Source organism: Zophobas morio, unplaced genomic scaffold (genome assembly GCF_036711695.1).
Source record: "Zophobas morio isolate AGI-343-1 ecotype UQ-CSIRO unplaced genomic scaffold, CSIRO_AGI_Zmor_V1 ptg000010l, whole genome shotgun sequence".
Classification (NCBI taxonomy): domain Eukaryota; kingdom Metazoa; phylum Arthropoda; class Insecta; order Coleoptera; family Tenebrionidae; genus Zophobas; species Zophobas morio.
In genome coordinates this window covers 2,494,886-2,512,917 of record NW_026972115.1, presented here as the reverse complement: position 1 = coordinate 2,512,917, position 18,032 = coordinate 2,494,886, and the positions used below count along the sequence as shown (strand labels likewise).

General features: G+C 32.3%; 1 protein-coding gene across 2 annotated transcripts in view; it reads left to right on the top strand.

Annotated features, from left to right (window-relative positions):
• Window positions 1–18,032, top strand: part of LOC135126138 (bone morphogenetic protein 1 homolog) — a 430,017-nt gene that overhangs the window by 395,500 nt on the left and 16,485 nt on the right. For both annotated transcript variants that reach the window (XM_064051970.1, XM_064051969.1), the window contains 2 exons: window positions 4,660–4,787; window positions 5,796–5,933. In XM_064051970.1, the coding sequence (XP_063908040.1) occupies window positions 4,660–4,787; window positions 5,796–5,933 (266 nt within the window). The remainder of the gene's footprint in view (window positions 1–4,659; window positions 4,788–5,795; window positions 5,934–18,032) is intronic.

Genomic DNA, 18,032 nt, shown 5'->3' with positions numbered 1-18,032 from the left:
CGAATTTATACTATTTCAACTAGAAGTGACTTCAAAATATTTTAAATAAATATTTTTTCAAAATATTCATTATCCCGGCGCCTCCACCATTTCTTAACAGAAATTTCAATTTTGTAGATTCGGTCTAAAACGGTATCATTCTCGTTGGAAATTTTCCTGGGATCACGAAATTATGCTTATTTTCACTGTACCTCGGAAAATAACAGCGAAAAAAAACTTGTTTTAAAAAGAATTAAATTTTATTAGATCGGTCCATAAATGATTTGCTTAATTTCGGTTCCACTTTGGGCTGATTTTGTTAATTAAGTTTGATGTTGAAATTGTAAACGAAATGTATTAATTCTTAAAAAAAATATTCTAAAAGCCGCTTTCTGAAACACCCATAATTTTTTTTTAAATATCCACCCCCGGTGCCTTCAAAGATTTTATAAAAAAAATCACTGTTGGTTACTTTGACGGAAAAAAATCATTCTTATTCATAATTTTCTCAGAATTACGAAACTGCGTATTTTCACCGTTATTCTTCAAGCAACAGAGAAAAACACATTTTTTTCAAAGTACTAAAGTTGATTAAATCCACCTGAAAAGAGCTCGTTTTCTTACGGTTCAAATCAGTGTTTGCTCTATTATTTTAAATACATTTGAAGATATTTAAGGAAATTTCTAGCCCCTTCTCGAATTTATACTATTTCAACTAGAAGTGTCTTCAAAATATTTTAAATAAATATTTTTCAAAATATTCATTATCCCGGCGCCTCCACCATTTCTTAACAGAAATTTCAATTTTGTAGATTCGGTCTAAAACGGTATCATTCCCGTTGGAAATTTTCCTGGGATCACGAAATTATGCTTATTTTCACTGTATCTCGGAAAATAACAGATAAAAAAAACATGTTTTAGTAAGAATTAAATTTTATTAGATCGGGCCATAAACGATTTGTTTAATTTCGGTTCCAGTTTGGACTGATTTTGTTAATTAAGTTAGATGTTGAAATTGTAAACGAAATGTACTAATTCTTAAAAAAAAATATTCTAAAACCCACTTTCTCAAACACCCACAATTTTTTTCTTAAATATCCTCCCTCGGTGCCTTCAAAGATTTTATAAAAAAAATCACTGTTGGTTATTTTGACGGGAAAAAAATCATTCTTATTCATAATTTTCTCAGAATTACGAAACTGCGTATTTTCACCGTTATTCTTCAAGCAACAGAGAAAAACACATTTTATTCAAGGTACTAAAGTTGATTAAATCCACCTAAAAAGAGCTCGTTTTATTACGGTTCAAATCAGTGTTTGCTCTATTATTTTAAATACATTTGAAGATGTTTAAGGAAATTTCTAGCCTCTTCTCAAATTTATACTATTTCAACTAGAAGTGTCTTCAAAATATTTTAAATAAATATTTTTCAAAATGTTTATTATCCCGGCCCCTCCACCCATTCTTAACAAAAATTTCAATTTTACTGATTCGGTCCAAAACCGTATCATTCCCGTTGGAAAATTTCCTAGGATCACGAAATTATGCTTATTTTCACTGTATCTCGGAAAATAACAGAGAAAAAAAAACATGTTTTAGTAAGAATTAAATTTTATTAGATCGGTCCATAAACGATTTGTTTAATTTCGGTTCCAGTTTGGACTGATTTTGTTAATTAAGTTAGATGTTGAAATTGTAAACGAAATGTACTAATTCTTAAAAAAAAATATTCTAAAACCCACTTTCTCAAACACCCATAATTTTTTTCTTAAATATCCTCCCTCGTGCCTTCAAAGATTTTATAAAAAAAAGTCACTGTTGGTTATTTTGACGGAAAAAAAATCATTCTTATTCATAATTTTCTCAGAATTACGAAACTGCGTATTTTCACCGTTATTCTTCAAGCAACAGAGAAAAACACATTTTATTCAAGGTACTAAAGTTGATTAAATCCACCTAAAAAGAGCTCGTTTTATTACGGTTCAAATCAGTGTTTGCTCTATTATTTTAAATACATTTGAAGATATTTAAGAAAATTTCTAGCCTCTTCTCAAATTTATACTATTTCAACTAGACGTGTCTTCAAAATATTCTAAATAAATATTTTTCAAAATATTTATTATCCCGGCGCCTCCACCCTTTTTTAACAGAAATTTCAATTTTGCTGATTCGGTCCGAAACGGTTTCATTCCCGTTGGAAATTTTCCTAGGATCACGAAATTATGCTTATTTTCACTGTATCTCGGAAAATAACAGAGAAAAAAAAATTGTTTTAAAAAGAATTAAATTTTATTAGATCGGTCCATAAACGATTTGTTTAATTTCGGTTCCAGTTTGGGCTGATTTTCTTAATTAAGTTAGATGTGGAAATTGTAAAAGAAATGTATTAATTCTAAAAAAAAATAGTCAAAAAGCCTCTTTCTCAAACAGCCATAATTTTTTTTTAAATATCCTCTTCCGGTGCCTTCAAAGATTTTATAAAAAAAAATCACTGTTGGTTACTTTGACGGAAAAAAAAAAATTTTTTTACATAATTTTCCCAGAATTACGAAATTGCCTATTTTCACTGTTGTTCTTCAAGCAACAGAGAAAAACACATTTTATTCAAAGTACTAAAGTTGATTAAATCCACCTGAAAAGAGCTCGTTTTATTACGGTTCAAATCATTGTTTGCTCTATTATTTTAAATACATTTGAAGATATTTAAAGAAATTTCTAGCCTCTTCTCAAATTTATACTATTTCAACTAGAAGTGTCTTCAAAATATTCTAAATAAATATTTTTCAAAATATTTATTATCTCGGCGCCTCCATCCTTTTTTAACAGAAATTTCAATTTTGCTGATTCGGTCCAAAACGGTATCATTCCCGTTAGAAATTTTCCTAGGATCACGAAATTATGCTTATTTTCACTGTATCTCGGAAAATAACAGAGAAAAAAAAATGTTTTAGAAATAAATAAATTTTATTAGATCGGTCCATAAACGATTTGTTTAATTTCGGTTCCAGTTTGGGCTGATTTTCTTAATTAAGTTAGATGTGGAAATTGTAAACGAAATGTATTAATTCTAAAAAAAATAGTCTAAAAGCCGCTTTCTCAAACACCCATAATTTTTTTTTAAATATCCTCTTCCGGTGCCTTCAAAGATTTTATGAAAAAAAACACTGTTGGTTACTTTGACGGAAAAAAAACATTCTTATTCATAATTTTCTCAGAATTACGAAGCTGCGTATTTTCACTGTTGTTCTTCAAGCAACAGAGAAAAACACATTTTATTCAAAGTACTAAAGTTGATTAAATCCACCTGAAAAGAGCTCGTTTTATTACGGTTCAAATCAGTGTTTGCTCTATTATTTTAAATACATTTGAAGATATTTTAGGAAATTTCTAGCTTCTTCTCCAATTTATACTATTTCAACTAGAAGTGTCTTCAAAATATTCTAAATAAATATGTTTCAAAATATTTATTATCCCGGCGCCTCCACCCTTTCCTAACAGAAATTTCAATTTTGCTGATTCGTTTCAGCACGGTATCATTCCCGTTGGAAATTTTCCTAGGATCACGAAATTATGCTTATTTTCATTGTATCTCGGAAAACAACAGAGAAAAAAAAACTTGTTTTAGTAAGAATTAAATTTTATTACATCGGTTCATAAACGATTTGTTTAATTTCGGTTCCAGTTTGGGCTGATTTTCTTAATTAAGTTAGACGTGGAAATTGTAAAAGAAATATATTAATTCTAAAAAAAAATAGTCTAAAAGCCACTTTCTCAAACACCCATAATTTTTTTTTAAATATCCTCTTTCGGTGCCTTCAAAGATTTTATAAAAAAAAATCACTGGTGGTTACTTTGACAGAAAAAAACATTCTTATACATAATTTTCTCAGAATTACGAAATTGCCTATTTTCACTGTTGTTCTTCAAGCAACAGAGAAAAACACATTTTATTCAAAGTACTAAAGTTGACTAAATCCACCTGAAAAGAGATCGTTTTATTACGGTTCAAATCAGTGTTTGCTCTATTATTTTAAATACATTTGAAGATATTTAAGAAAATTTCTAGCCTCTTCTCAAATTTATACTATTTCAACTAGACGTGTCTTCAAAATATTCTAAATAAATATTTTTCAAAATATTTATTATCCCGGCGCCTCCACCCTTTTTTAACAGAAATTTCAATTTTGCTGATTCGGTCCGAAACGGTTTCATTCCCGTTGGAAATTTTCCTAGGATCACGAAATTATGCTTATTTTCACTGTATCTCGGAAAATAACAGAGAAAAAAAAATTGTTTTAGAAAGAATTAAATTTTATTAGATCGGTCCATAAACGATTTATCTCAAAATATAAGAGAGAAAAACTTGTTTTAATAAGAATTCAATTTTATTAGTTCATAATAAAACGATTTGTTTTATTTTGGTTCCACTTCGACCTGGTTTTCTTATTTTAGTCAGATAGTTGTGAAATAAAAAGACGGATTAATTCTTTAATCCTAATTAGTTTTTTCTCCAATTTTTCGTTGGTCAGACGCTATTTTTAAAAACAGCTTAATCCAGGATACTGAGCCAATTCCCACAAATAGTTCTAAAAAACAATCAAATTACCATAAAACTTTTCTACTTTACATTACGATGTATGTCCAAGCCCTAACCCTTCACTAATCTCTCTCTGTAAGCAGCCGACAGCGGCAAAGACTCCTGCACCGACGACGAATTCAGCTGCGAAGATGCCACCTGCATATCGAAGAAGTTGCGCTGCAACGGCGTCTACAACTGCCGGTTCCGATGGGACGAAGACAACTGCCAGGTAAATCACGGACTCGGCAGGATTTTGAGCGTCACACACATTCCAGACGAAACCGCAACTTGTGCATGCACCCCACAACCCAAATTCATGTATTTACAACGTGCGGTGCATGCCGTAATGCTGCAGACATGAGCTGCTTCAGCCACGAAACGAATATCTTAAACTGCAATTTAAAATTGCACCCTGGAAATGCTGAAGCCGCCAAAATGATTTAGCGCGGAGGGAGCAGGAAATGCATTAGAGTTTGTTTCGTGGATCGGACGTGCGGTCGTTAAGGGTTTTGTGCTGCGGGGATGAATAGTTGATGAATTCTGGGCGTCGACGATTTTATATAGCTGTGTGCACTTTCGCAGCAACAATGCAAGTAATTGTAAGTTTCATAATTGCGCCCGAAATTCATCAACGCGAAACTAAAAAACGTGAAGCTTCGTGTGTGCCGGTCTTATTCTGACAATATCTGCCTTTCTGTGTTCTCTGAAATTTGTTGTGTTTGTTTTAGGGAGGAGTGGTTAGTGTCTAAGCTAAGTCTCTGGAAATTGGTTCATAGTGTAGTTTTAAATTTGGTTTTCCCTCAGCTTTTTGTCTTATTGAAAATTGTAGGCAAATTATTAACAAAATTGGTTTGTTTTTGAATAAGAATTGGGACCTAGTTTTCGTGTGGTTGTAGCGAGAGTGTTTTTTTCCGAAATTTTCCACCTAGTGCGTAGAGCAGTAGTTGCAATTTTATGTTTTCCCCGTGTTCTTTGTCTTATTTCCGGAGGAGATTTCCACGATTTAAATTTCTGCCGACGAGATAGTTCGCGGGACCACTAAATAACGATTACCTGTCCGCTCTTAAATTGTGGCGGAAATGTAAATCGCCTGTTGATGGCCGAAAGAACTCAAGTCGGGTTAGCTGAGTCCATAAAAAATTTACGATTGGGTCAAGTGGAAATCCCCTTTATGCTCTGCTCCCTAAATAATTGTTTGCGGATTTGAGGCTGTAATATGTTTGTCGTAATGTTTCAGAGTGCTCAAACACTGTCGCTCAACGACGACCACATCATCGTCATCATGGTTATTTTTTCTTTAATTTTGGCAGGGATGTGTTTCACGTTCATTTTTAACTGTATCAAGAAGTTAATCAGGGACCACCAAACAATACAGGTAGGAGCTGATTTTGTGTTTTCTAGAACTAGTAATTGTTACGCTTCCTTAAATATTTATAGTTCATTGCTCTTAAGGTAGGTTTGAACTGAAATGTATGATTTCGAATAGCAAATTTCCTGCAATTGTTGTATTTTAAAATATCCCAAAATTATATTTTTCAATATTTATTGTCCCTGCGCATCCACCATTTTTATATAAAAATATATTGGCAATTTTAATCTAAACATGTGTCATTCTTATAGGAAATATGCTGCGGATCAGAACTCCTTGCTTAATTAACCGTATTCCTACTAATAACACGACTAAAATTCATTAAACGGACGGACAAAATTACATTTTCTGAAATTGGTCTTCCAATACCTATCCTTGGTATCACCAATTTCTGTTTATTTTTATCATATCTCCTCTAGTATCAGAAAAAAACGCATTTTGTGCAAAGTACTAAAGTTTGTTAAGTTATTAAGTTAAATTTTTGTTTGTTCTATTAATTTGATTAGGTGTCAAGATATTTAAAAAATCACTTGGTACCTTCCGAATTATATAATTTCAGGCAGAGGTTTCCTCGCAATTCTTACACTACACATTTTTATTGTTATTATTATTATCCCGGCGCATCCACCATTTTTATATAAAAATTTTCGAAGGATCACGAATCCTCGCTTATTTTATTCGTATTCCTACTAATACTTTTAAGTTGGAATATTGCTCTCTGGCCGGTCTCCTATTACAGTTACCAGATCAACGTGTTTGAATCAGTTCAACGCCGATTTTTTAAATATTTATTTTTTAAACAAGAAACGCGATGGCCAGAGAGAAATTGCTCACAGAACGCATTGTTAGTTAGGTTTAATATTCATTCATAAATTATTTTATAAATTATTACATTGTGTCATAGTTTGTAGTGAGTTGCTTGGTTTTATGTGTTTTTTCATCCCTAGGCTTAGTAGTAAAACTTCAGTTACACCATATTGTAAAACCCCAAGAACTAATTTAGGTAGGAAAGATCCATTGTATGTGATCAGTTCAAGTTTAAATAACTTTGAAAGAGATAACAAGATTGATCTTTTTGGTTGCAGTTTAAATGTACTAAAAAAATGTTTGGAACATATATTTAGGTGGTACTTATTTATATAATTGGGTAATTTTAGCTAAGCTATTTAATTTTTAATAACATGGGTTGAATACTGTTACCAGATTGAATTAAATTTAGGTTTATATTGTCCTGTAAGTGGAAATTACAAATTATTTTATTGGGTAGTAAATGTTATTATTATTATTATACTATTAATAACAAAGAAAATTCATTAAAGTGGACAGAATTACATTTTCTGAAATCGGTCTTGATTCTGTTAATTTTGTCAAATACCAAATATTTTATTTTAAAATTCAAGTTTCCTAAAAATTTTAGATGTCTTTAGCTTATAGCCTCCACCGTTTTTATATAAAAAATTTACGTTGATTGGATTGTTTTAAAAATCATTCTGCAGGAAAATTTTCTTGGTATCACAAGTCTCTGATTATTTTCCTCATATCTGCTCCAATATCAGAAGAAAAAAAAACACATTTTGTGCAAAATATTAAAGTTTGTTAAGTTATTCTTTAAAAAAAATTCTTTCATATTCAAATTCTTGTTTGTTCTATTAATTTGAATAGGTGGCAAGAAATTTAAAAAATCACTTGGTTCCTTCCGAATTATACAATTTCAAGCAGAGGTTTCCTCACTATTCCTACACTAAATATTTTTAAAAAATCATTTTCCCGGCGCATCCACCATTTTTATATAAAATTTAAATTCACAATTTCAACTTAAAAATGTGGCATTCTTATAGAAAATTTTCTCAGAATCACAAATTTTTACTTACTTTATTCCTATGCTTGCTAACAACAAAGAAAAATACATTAAAATGACAGAATTACATTTTCTGAAATCGGTCCTCAAATGCCGGATTTTATCATGATGTAAAATTATGTATCTTCTGCTAATGTAGTCAAATACCAAAATATTGAAATAAGTGCAATAACTATATGGTTTTAAATTGTAGTTTCCTAAAAATTTAAGATTTTTTTTAGCGAAAAGCTTCCGCCATGTTGATACAAAAAATTTACGTTGAATAATTTGTTTTAAAAACCAATCATTGTGCAGGAAAATTTTCTTGGTATCACAAATCTCTGATTATTTTCATCATATCTGCTCCAATATCAGAAAAAAAAAACACATTCCGAGCAAAGTATTAAAGCTTGTTAAGTTATTCTGTAAAAAAAAATCTTTCATATTCAAATTCTTGTTTGTTCTATTAATTTGGATAGGTGTCAAGAAATTTAAAAAATCACTTGGTTCCTTCCGAATTATACAATTTCAAGCAGAGGTTTCCTCATAATTCTTACACTAAATATTTTTAAAAAATAATGTTCCCGGCGCATCCACCATTTATATATAAAATTTACATTCACAATTACAACATTAAAATGTGGCATTCTTATAGGAAATTTTCTCAGAATCACAAATTTTTACTTAGTTTATTCCTATGCTTGCTAACAACAAAGAAAAATACATTAAAATGACAGAATTACATTTTCTGAAATCGGTCCTCATATGCCGGATTTTATCATAATGTAAAATTATGTATCTTCTGCTCATTTAGTCAAATACCAAAATGTTGAAATAAGTGCAATAACTATATGGTTTTAAATTGTAGTTTCCTAAAAATTTTAGAATTTTTTTTAGCGAAAAGCTTCCACCATTTTCATATAAAAAATTTACGTTGAATGATTTGTTTTTAAAATCAATCATTCTGCCGGAAAATTTTCTTGGTATCACAAATCTCCGATTATTTTCATCATATCTGCTCCAATATCAGAAAAAAAAACACAGTTTGTGCAAAATATTAAAATTTGTTAAGTTATTCTGTAAAAAAAATTCTTTCATATTCAAATTCTTGTTTGTTCTATTAATTTGAATGGGTGTCAAGAAATTTAAAAAATCACTTGGTTCCTTCCCAATTATACAATTTCAAGCAGAGGTTTCCTCACAATTCTTACACTAAATATTTTAAAAAAATAATTTTCCCGGCGCATCCTCCATTTTTATATAAAATTTAAATTCACAATTTCAACTTAAACATGTGGCATTCTTATAGGAAATTTTCTCAGAATCACAAATTTTTACTTACTTTATTCCTATGCTTGCTAACAACAAAGAAAAATACATTAAAATGACAGAATTACATTTTGTGAAATCGGTCCTCATATGCCCGATTTTATCATGACCTAAAATTATGTATCTTCAGCTCATTTAGTCAAATACCAAAATATTGAAATAAGTGCAATAACTATATGGTATTAAATTGTCGTTTCCTATAAATGTTTTATTTTTTTTTAGCGAAAAGCTTCCGCCATGTTCATATAAAAAATTTACGTTGAATAATTTGTTTTAAAAATCAATCATTCTGCAGGAACATTTTCTTGGTATCACAAATCTCTGATTATTTTCATCATATCTGCTCCAATATAAAAAAAAAACACATTTTGAGCAAAGTATTAAAGTTTGTTAAGTTATTCTGTAAAAAAAATTCTTTCATATTCAAATTTTTGTTTGTTCTATTAATTTGAATAGGTGTCAAGAAATTTGAAAAATCAATTGGTTCCTTCCCAATTATACAATTTCAAGCAGAGGTTTCCTCAAAATTCTTACACTAAATATTTAAAAAAAATAATTTTCCCGGCTCATCCATAATTTTTATATAAAATTTAAATTCACAATTTCAACTAAAAAATGTGGCACTCTTATAGGAAATTTTCTCAGAATCACAACTTTTTACTTACTTTATTCTTATGCTTGCTAACAACAAAGAAAAATACATTAAAATGACAGAATTACATTTTCTGAAATCGGTCCTCAAATGCCGGATTTTATCATGATGTAAAATTATGTATCTTCTGCTAATTTAGTCAAATACCAAAATATTGAAATAAGTGCAATAACTATGTGGTTTTAAATTGTAGTTTCCTAAAAATTTTAGATTTTTTTTAGCGAAAAGCTTCCGCCATGTTCATATAAAAAATTTACGTTGAATAATTTGTTTTAAAAATCAATCATTCTGCAGGAAAATTTTCTTGGTATCACAAATCTGATTATTTTCATCATATCTGCTCTAATATCAGAAAAAAAAACACAGTTTGTGCAAAATATTAAAGTTTGTTAAGTTGTTCTGTAAAAAAAATTCTTTCATATTCAAATTCTTGTTTGTTCTAATAATTTGAATAGGTGTCAAGAAATTTAAAAAATCACTTGGTTCCTTCCAAATTATACAATTTCAAGCAGAGGTTTCCTCACAATTCTTACACTAAATATTTAAAAAAAAAAAATTTCCCGGCGCATCCACCATTTTTATAAAAAAAAAATTTAAATTCACAATTTCAACTTAAAAATGTGGCATTCTTATAGGAAATTTTCTCAGAATCACAAATTTTTACTTACTTTATTCCTATGCTTGCTAACAACAGAGAAAATTACATTAAAAAGACAGAAATACATTTTCTCAAATCGGTCTCGATTTAAAATTATGTATCTTCTGTTAATTTGATCAAATATCAAAATATTGAAAGAAGTGCACTAACTGTATGGTTTAAAATTGTAGTTTCCTATCAATTTTGGATTTTTTTACCTTAAAGCCTACGCCATTTTATATAAAAAATTTACGCTGATTGGTTTGTTTTAAAAATCAATCATTCTTCAGGAAAATTTTCTTGATATCAGCAATTTCCGTTTATTTACATCATATCTCCTCCGATATCAGAAAAAAAAACATTTTGTGCAAAGTGTTAAAGTTTGTTAAATTATTGTGTAAAAAGAAACTTTCATATTCAAACTCTTCTTTGTTCTATTAATTTGTTTATGTATCAAGATATTTAAAAAATCACTTGGTTCCTTTCGAATTGTACAATTTCGAGCAGAGGTTTCTCACAATTCTTAGACTAAATACTTTTTAAAAAATTATTATCCCGGCGCATCCACAATTTTTATATAAGCATTTAAATTCACAATTTAAGCCTAAAAATGTGTCACTCTTATGGGAAATTTTCTCAGGATCACAAATTTTTCCTTACTTTATAGCTATGCCTGCTAATAACAGAGAAAAATACATTAAAATGACAGAATTACATTTTCTGAGATCGGTCCTCAAATTCCGGATTTTATCTTGATTTAAAATTATGTATCTTGTGTTAATTTGGTCAAATACGAAAATATTGAAAGAAGTGCACTAACTCTGTATGGTTTAAAATTGTAGTTTTCTAACAATTTTGGATTTTTTTAGCCTAAAGCCTCCGCCATTTTTATATAAAAAATTTACGTTGATTGGTTTGTTTTAAAAATCAATCATTCTTCAAGACAATTTTCTTGATATCACAAATCTCTGTTTATTTTAGTCATATCTCCTCCGATATCAGAAAAAAATAAACATTTTGTGCAAAGTGTTAAAATTTGCTAAATTAATGTGTAAAAAAAACTTTCATATTCAAATTCTTGTTTGTTCTATTAATTTGTTTAGGTGTCAAGATATTTAAAAATCACTTGGTTCCTTTCGAAGTGTACAATTTCAAGCAGAGGTTTCTCACAATTCTTACTAAATAAATTTTTACAAAATTATTATCCCGGCGCATCCACCATTTTAATATAAAAATTTAAATTCACAATTTCAGTCTAAACATATGTGATTCTTGTGGGAAATTTTCTCAAAATCACAAATTTTTACTTACTTTATAGCTATGCCTGCTACTAACAGAGAAAATTACATTAAAAGGACAGAATTACATTTTCTGAAAGCGGTCCTCAAATGCCGGATTTTATCTTGATTTAAAATTATGTATCTTCTGTTAATTTGGTCAAATACCGAAACATTGAACTATATGTTGATTGGTTTGTTCTAAAAATCAATCATTCTTCAGGAAAATTTTCTTGGTTCACCAATTTCTGTTTATTTTCATCATATCGGCTCCAATGTCAGAAAAAAAAAACACATTTTGTGCAAAGTATTAAAGTTTATTAAGTTATTCTGTAAAAAAACCCTTTCAAATTCAAATTCTTGTTTATTCTATTAATTTGATTAGGTGTCACGATATTTAAAAAGTCGAGCCTTTTTATTCCAAAGGAAATCACTCTTATGGAAAATTTTCCCCAATTCACGAATCTGATCGACTTTTCTTAAAACGTAGGCTGCACAAGGCGGAGGAAAGGATATCAAGAAAACAACATCAGTGGGTGTTGTTTGTGTTTTTTAAATATGCAAATCCGTTCCAAACATTTTTTAACTCAATTTTCTCCGTGAAAAAATAATCGAGCTTTGCAAACAACACAACAAAACAGCTGTGTAAATCGAAGAACATTGTATTCAACACTTCACTACATCACACCCCCACCCAAACAGTTTTCACCCAAATCCGTAAAAATTGAAATCGCGCGCCTCAATTTCGAAACTACGCATCTCTTTACCTTAATCTTGTAAGCAAATTCCGCTTCAGCTGCTCCTGCTTTTAATCTCCTCTCCAAAAACCCCCTATCTTTGTTTCCCGCTTTGATGACGCAAAATTTGTTTCAAAACGTAATAAGGAAAATAATGAATAATTTATGAACCCGCAGCCTCTTACTTTGTTCCCTCTCTCGACATATGCGTCTGTTTTTTCCACATAAGCTCGGCTTAAAAGCGCCGATCCACCGTAAAGGGAGAAAGTACAAAAAGTCCGATTTGCCGCCTGATTCCCTCCATAACTCACCCCGCCCCCCGTAACGCGATCCATCGATCTGCCTAATCCCCCCACGCCCGAAAATTAGCCAAGCAGTCGCCAACCCAAAAACGCCGGTCCACTACGGCCAAGGATAATGCTAATAGCCACACTGTTCAAGGTATAGTCATTTTGGTCATTTTTCTAATAACAATTTTTATGCGAACATCGGTTTAAACCATGTGAAAATCCCGAATCCCGTTTTTAATTTGGCCGGGTTAACCGAGCGTGCCACGCGAATAAACAAAAATAAAAGGGCAACATCGCCGCCGACGTACAATTTATCAGCCCTTTTGTCAGACGCTCGTCGTCGATTATTCCCTAAACAAAAAGATTTTTATTACGTCACGGCGGCGGTGATTAACCGCGCCGGTGATATGCAAGTTAATGTAAATTGATTGCGACTCATCTTTTATTTGGGTGTGAAAAATGAGCGCGGACGGCTGCCGCGAGTCACTTTATTTCTTGTTTAATTTTGATAAATACCGCGTATAATTAAATTCTATTAGTGGGGAGATGATGGGGCGATTCATAAGGCGGATTTTTCATTGTTGGCCTGTCCAGATTTTGCAATTAAGTTCGAACGGGCGCCGCCAGGCGGAAGGCAGATAAAGGCGGCGCGAGTTGAAACAATTGAACGCATAATGCTGAAGGAACCGAGATGACTTGTATGCAGAAGCCGTTGTTGTTGGAGGCGGATAGATTTACGGGGAGATGTGTCGAGATAGCCATCTCTCAGAGTCTTCCATTTTCATCATCTTTTTTAGTTTATTTGTCACCGTGCTTATCGTCTTTCCACTAGTCTTCTTTCTTGGCACTGGCTGCTGCGTCCTGGAAAATCGTTATTTGGCCGCAGATTCTAAGCTATTGATTTAATAAAATAAAATAAATAAATATCATTAACGTTGTTGTGTCAAAGGCGAAATTGCTGTTGTGTTTTGAGAAAATATAACGCAAGTGAGCCGGCTCTAAATTTAAAATTGCAGGTAAACAAACGAAACGACGCCGGTAACAAGCCCTGTTGGCAAATTTGCTTAATACCGTTTTGTTTCGGCGAAATTTATTATGATACGAAACAAAGAAACTTTTATCACGCAATATTTGTTCAGCGGAGCTGTCACGTTAAAACAATAATCCTTAATCCGCGCTCGCACTATATTAAACTTTGCACTCTAAAATCGTATCTCGCTCAATTTTCCTAAGAAATTTAATACCGGATGAAATTTAGTTCACGACAAAGAAACGCCCATAACTTTTGTCAATTTCGGGCCGAATTTACATTTCTAATTTGTGTTTTAATTCGCTGCTTGTACACAACATAAAGCATTGTTTCGGCTTTTTACAGCCGCATCCGTCTTTTGCAGAGATAAAAGAAGAAATACGGACCGTGCAAGATTCTTAAACCATCATTTGTTACTCGACTCGATAAATGGTGCACTCGGAGAAAACTATTTGTTGCATGATGAAGCTTGCGCTGCCATGTCGGGTTATAAAATACTCTCAAGAATTTCCGTAGGGTTATTGATAGTCTGGCAGCTGTATCGCTTCTGAACATGATTGCATCTGCAGGGTATGTGCACAAGCCGTGTCAGGTTTATTGACTTGGCAATTAGGGTGTGCACCAGCTTGGTGGTTAGGTGATCGTTAAATACAGAGTGCATTGCCGGAGTTGAAAGCGCTGGTTTTTCCCGGAACGGGATATTAAATTGCTTCCGGAAGTTTGGCGTTTTCACAATAACGCAACTATGAGTCGGTTTTTTCTTAACAATTTTTACCAAAGAGAACAGCCACAGACTAGTTGACTATTTACTGTCATTTAGACGATCCCTACAGAATCACCGTCATCAAGACAAAAATGGAACTCTAGTGGAAGTCATCACGTTCTACGGTGGCGAGATCTTGAAGTTCTCGGGAGACGCGTTTTTGGCTTTGTGGAAGGCACCCCCTAATCTGCGTCTCTTCGAAGTCATCCATCGGGTTATAGTTTGCGCTTTGTTCATCCAGCACACTTTGGGGTGCTTCGATACCGAAATGAACGTGTTGTTGAAGGTGAAGCTGGCGATAGCCTGCGGGAACTTGACGTTTGCGGTGATCGGGAACGAGAATTATAGACACTACGTGATCGTCGGACAGGCTATCAACGACGTGAAGTCTGCGGAAAGGATAAGCGTGTCTGGAGATGTGGTGATTGTGCCGAGTGTGTGGGGGCATCTAGCTGAAGATAATTATGTAGTCGGTTTTTTAGTAAAACTAATTTTTAATCTTCGAACGAGCGGTTTTATTAAAATTCTGTTTAGATCCCGTCGTGTCCCGTACTGCTTCCTCCTCACTGCTGCCATCTAGTTGTAGCGCCAAATTTGAAATTTTAAATGTAGGTGACCACAATTCGGCCTACCTGACATTATGATCGTCCCGATCATATACACAAAGTAAAACATAAGGTACATAACATAATAAGTGACAGAAAACATAAGGTGCTTAAACTTCAGTCACACAAACATCATAAGTTACACAAAGTAAAACATAAGGTACATAACATAATAAGTGACATAAAACATAAGGTGCTTAAAACTTCAGTCACACAAACATCATAAGTTAGTGAAACATAAAATGTTAAAAACATAAGTCACATAAATCCAATACATAATATAACGCCTAAATAACATAATGATAAGACGCACATAAGTATCTAAAGTACATAAATCACATAAGTAATTAGGACACATAAAAATCATAAGGGTATTAAAGATGGATTAGAAAACCCAATCGCTTAAAAGACGGCTTAAAAGACGAACATGTTAGCGTCAATACTAGAACGAGGTGGAAACAAAACTAAGAAACACAACATTATGAAATAATGAACAAATGAAACTAATCTTTTTGTAACTTATTGAAGCCAAAGCTTCATATTCTCAGGACAACATACTCCCTCAAATGGGATTTGCGTTACTTGGAAACCTTCAACGTCTGTAATCCAATAACGATCATTGCCTAATGACTTCTTGATTTCGTAGGGACCACGATACCTAGGTAAAAGTTTTTTATTAATACCTGGTGTAACATCTATGTTTTTTATCATCACATAATCACCGACATTGTACGGTTTAGGAGGTCTAGGTTTTTGGTCATACATGCGCTTATTGTATGCTTGTAACTTTTCATTCTGAGACTGAGCCTTTTCTCGAACCTCGGCTAAGTCATCTTCTTTTTCAGCTTCAGCGCCCAATGAATTTCTTAAAGGATCGCTAGGATCGTTTTGACTAATACCGAACAATAAAACGGATGGAGAATTACCAGTGGATCTACAAAACGAATTGTTAATAGCAAATTCAACTGTTCCCAAAGCTTTCTCCCACTTGTTTGTTAAAATAGCCAATTTTGACAACATTGGTGTTAAGTCTCGATTGATTCTTTCGATCTGACCGTTTGATTTTGGTGACCCCGTCGCAACTTTAATATGCTGAATCATGTGTTCTTGAACAAACTTTTCGAACTCATTAGAGGTAAAACAGGATCCCCGATCGGATACAATACGTAATGATACACTATAGTGCCTAAAATAATTTTCTAACTGATTGATTACTTCACAAGTTTTGGTGCTCTTGACTGCATACAGTTTTACGAATTTAGTGAAACAATCAATGATCTCAAAAATATATCTTTTACCTGTCGAAGTTTTTTCTAATGGACCATAATGGTCAATATGTATGGTGACAAAGGGTTTATTTCCCTTAGGGATATTGTGTAACTCACTCGGCACAGCGCCACCAAAGAAAAGGTGATACATTTCAAACAATTTCGAACATGATTTTTCACTTTTTCTTTAATACCAGGAAACCAATAGCTGCGTTTTAGATACTCCATAGTTTTGTCCACGCCAACGTGACCGAAATTATCATGACACATAGTTAAGATCTGACTTTCCATCAACGAAGGAACGTAAAATAAAAGCTTTCCTTTGCTCTTTCTATACACTAGTCCATTCCTAAGTTCAAATTTTGTACTTTCGCGGATTTCGAGTTCAGACTTAACCTTTTGAATACTCGAATCTAAATTTTGAGAAATAGCTAAATTTTGTTCCAGTGTATTTTCCTCTAGTACTAAAATATTGTTGGCTCGACTTAAAGCATCAACATGGATCATCCGTGTTCCCGGACGATGTTGCAATTCGTAGTCATAATTTTGTAAGAATAGTGCCCACCTAGAAATTCGAACATTAATATCTTTTTTATTCAGAGTAAGCCTAAAACTATCACAGTCTGTGACAATCGTAAAATGTATACCGAAGAGATATATATGAAATCGTTTAATAGCATAAATAGCGGATAAACATTCCAATTCAAAGCTGTGATATTTAGATTCGGTTTCGGTCGTCCTACGACTAAAATAAAAAACAGGATGAAACTTTCCCGACGACTGTTTTTGAAGTAAAATAGCTCCAAACCCAGATGTGCATGCATCGCAGTGCAACTCTGTTTGGGTATGCGGATCATACACAGCTAAAAGAGGATAAGAAGCTAATTGATTTTTTACTTGTTCAAAGGATTCAAGTTCGTTTTCACCAAACCGAAACTCAACATTATTTTTTAACAAGTCATATAAAGGTTTTGTAAGGACGGAAAACCCATTTATAAATTTTCGAAAACAACTAGCAATACCAACAAACCTATGAACTTCCTTAGCATTTGTAGGAATTGGATACTGCAAAATTGCTTCGACATTTTTCGGATCAGGTCTGATGCCATCATTGTTTACTAGATATCCTAAATAAGAAATTTCAAACATAAGAAAAGCACATTTATCAATTCGAAAAAGCAAATTGTGTTGGGAGGCTGCACCAAATACTTCTTTCAAAATATCTAAATGTTCTTCGTAACTGTTGGTCGCTATTAGAATGTCGTCTAAGTACAAAATAATTTTGTTTGCTAGAAATAATTTATTGAAAACTAAATTAATAAATCTGTTAAAAACTCTTGGGGCATTAGTTAACCCAAAAGGCATTCTAAGATATTCAAATTGCCCTAAAGGTGTGATAAAACTAGTAAATTTAATCGACGATTCTGCTACACGAACATGATGGAAACCATCCTTAAGATCAAGGGTCGTAAAATATCTTTTGTTTTGAAGTCGATCCAGATTGTCTTCTATCAGAGGAGTAGGAAAGTTGTCTTTAATAGTAATTTTGTTTAATTCGCGATAATCAACGCAAAGCCTTAAATCACCTGTCTTTTTTCTTACCAGTACAATTGGACTACAGTAATCAGAGCTACTAGGTCTAATAATGCCTCGTTCTAATAGATCATCTAACATGTTTTG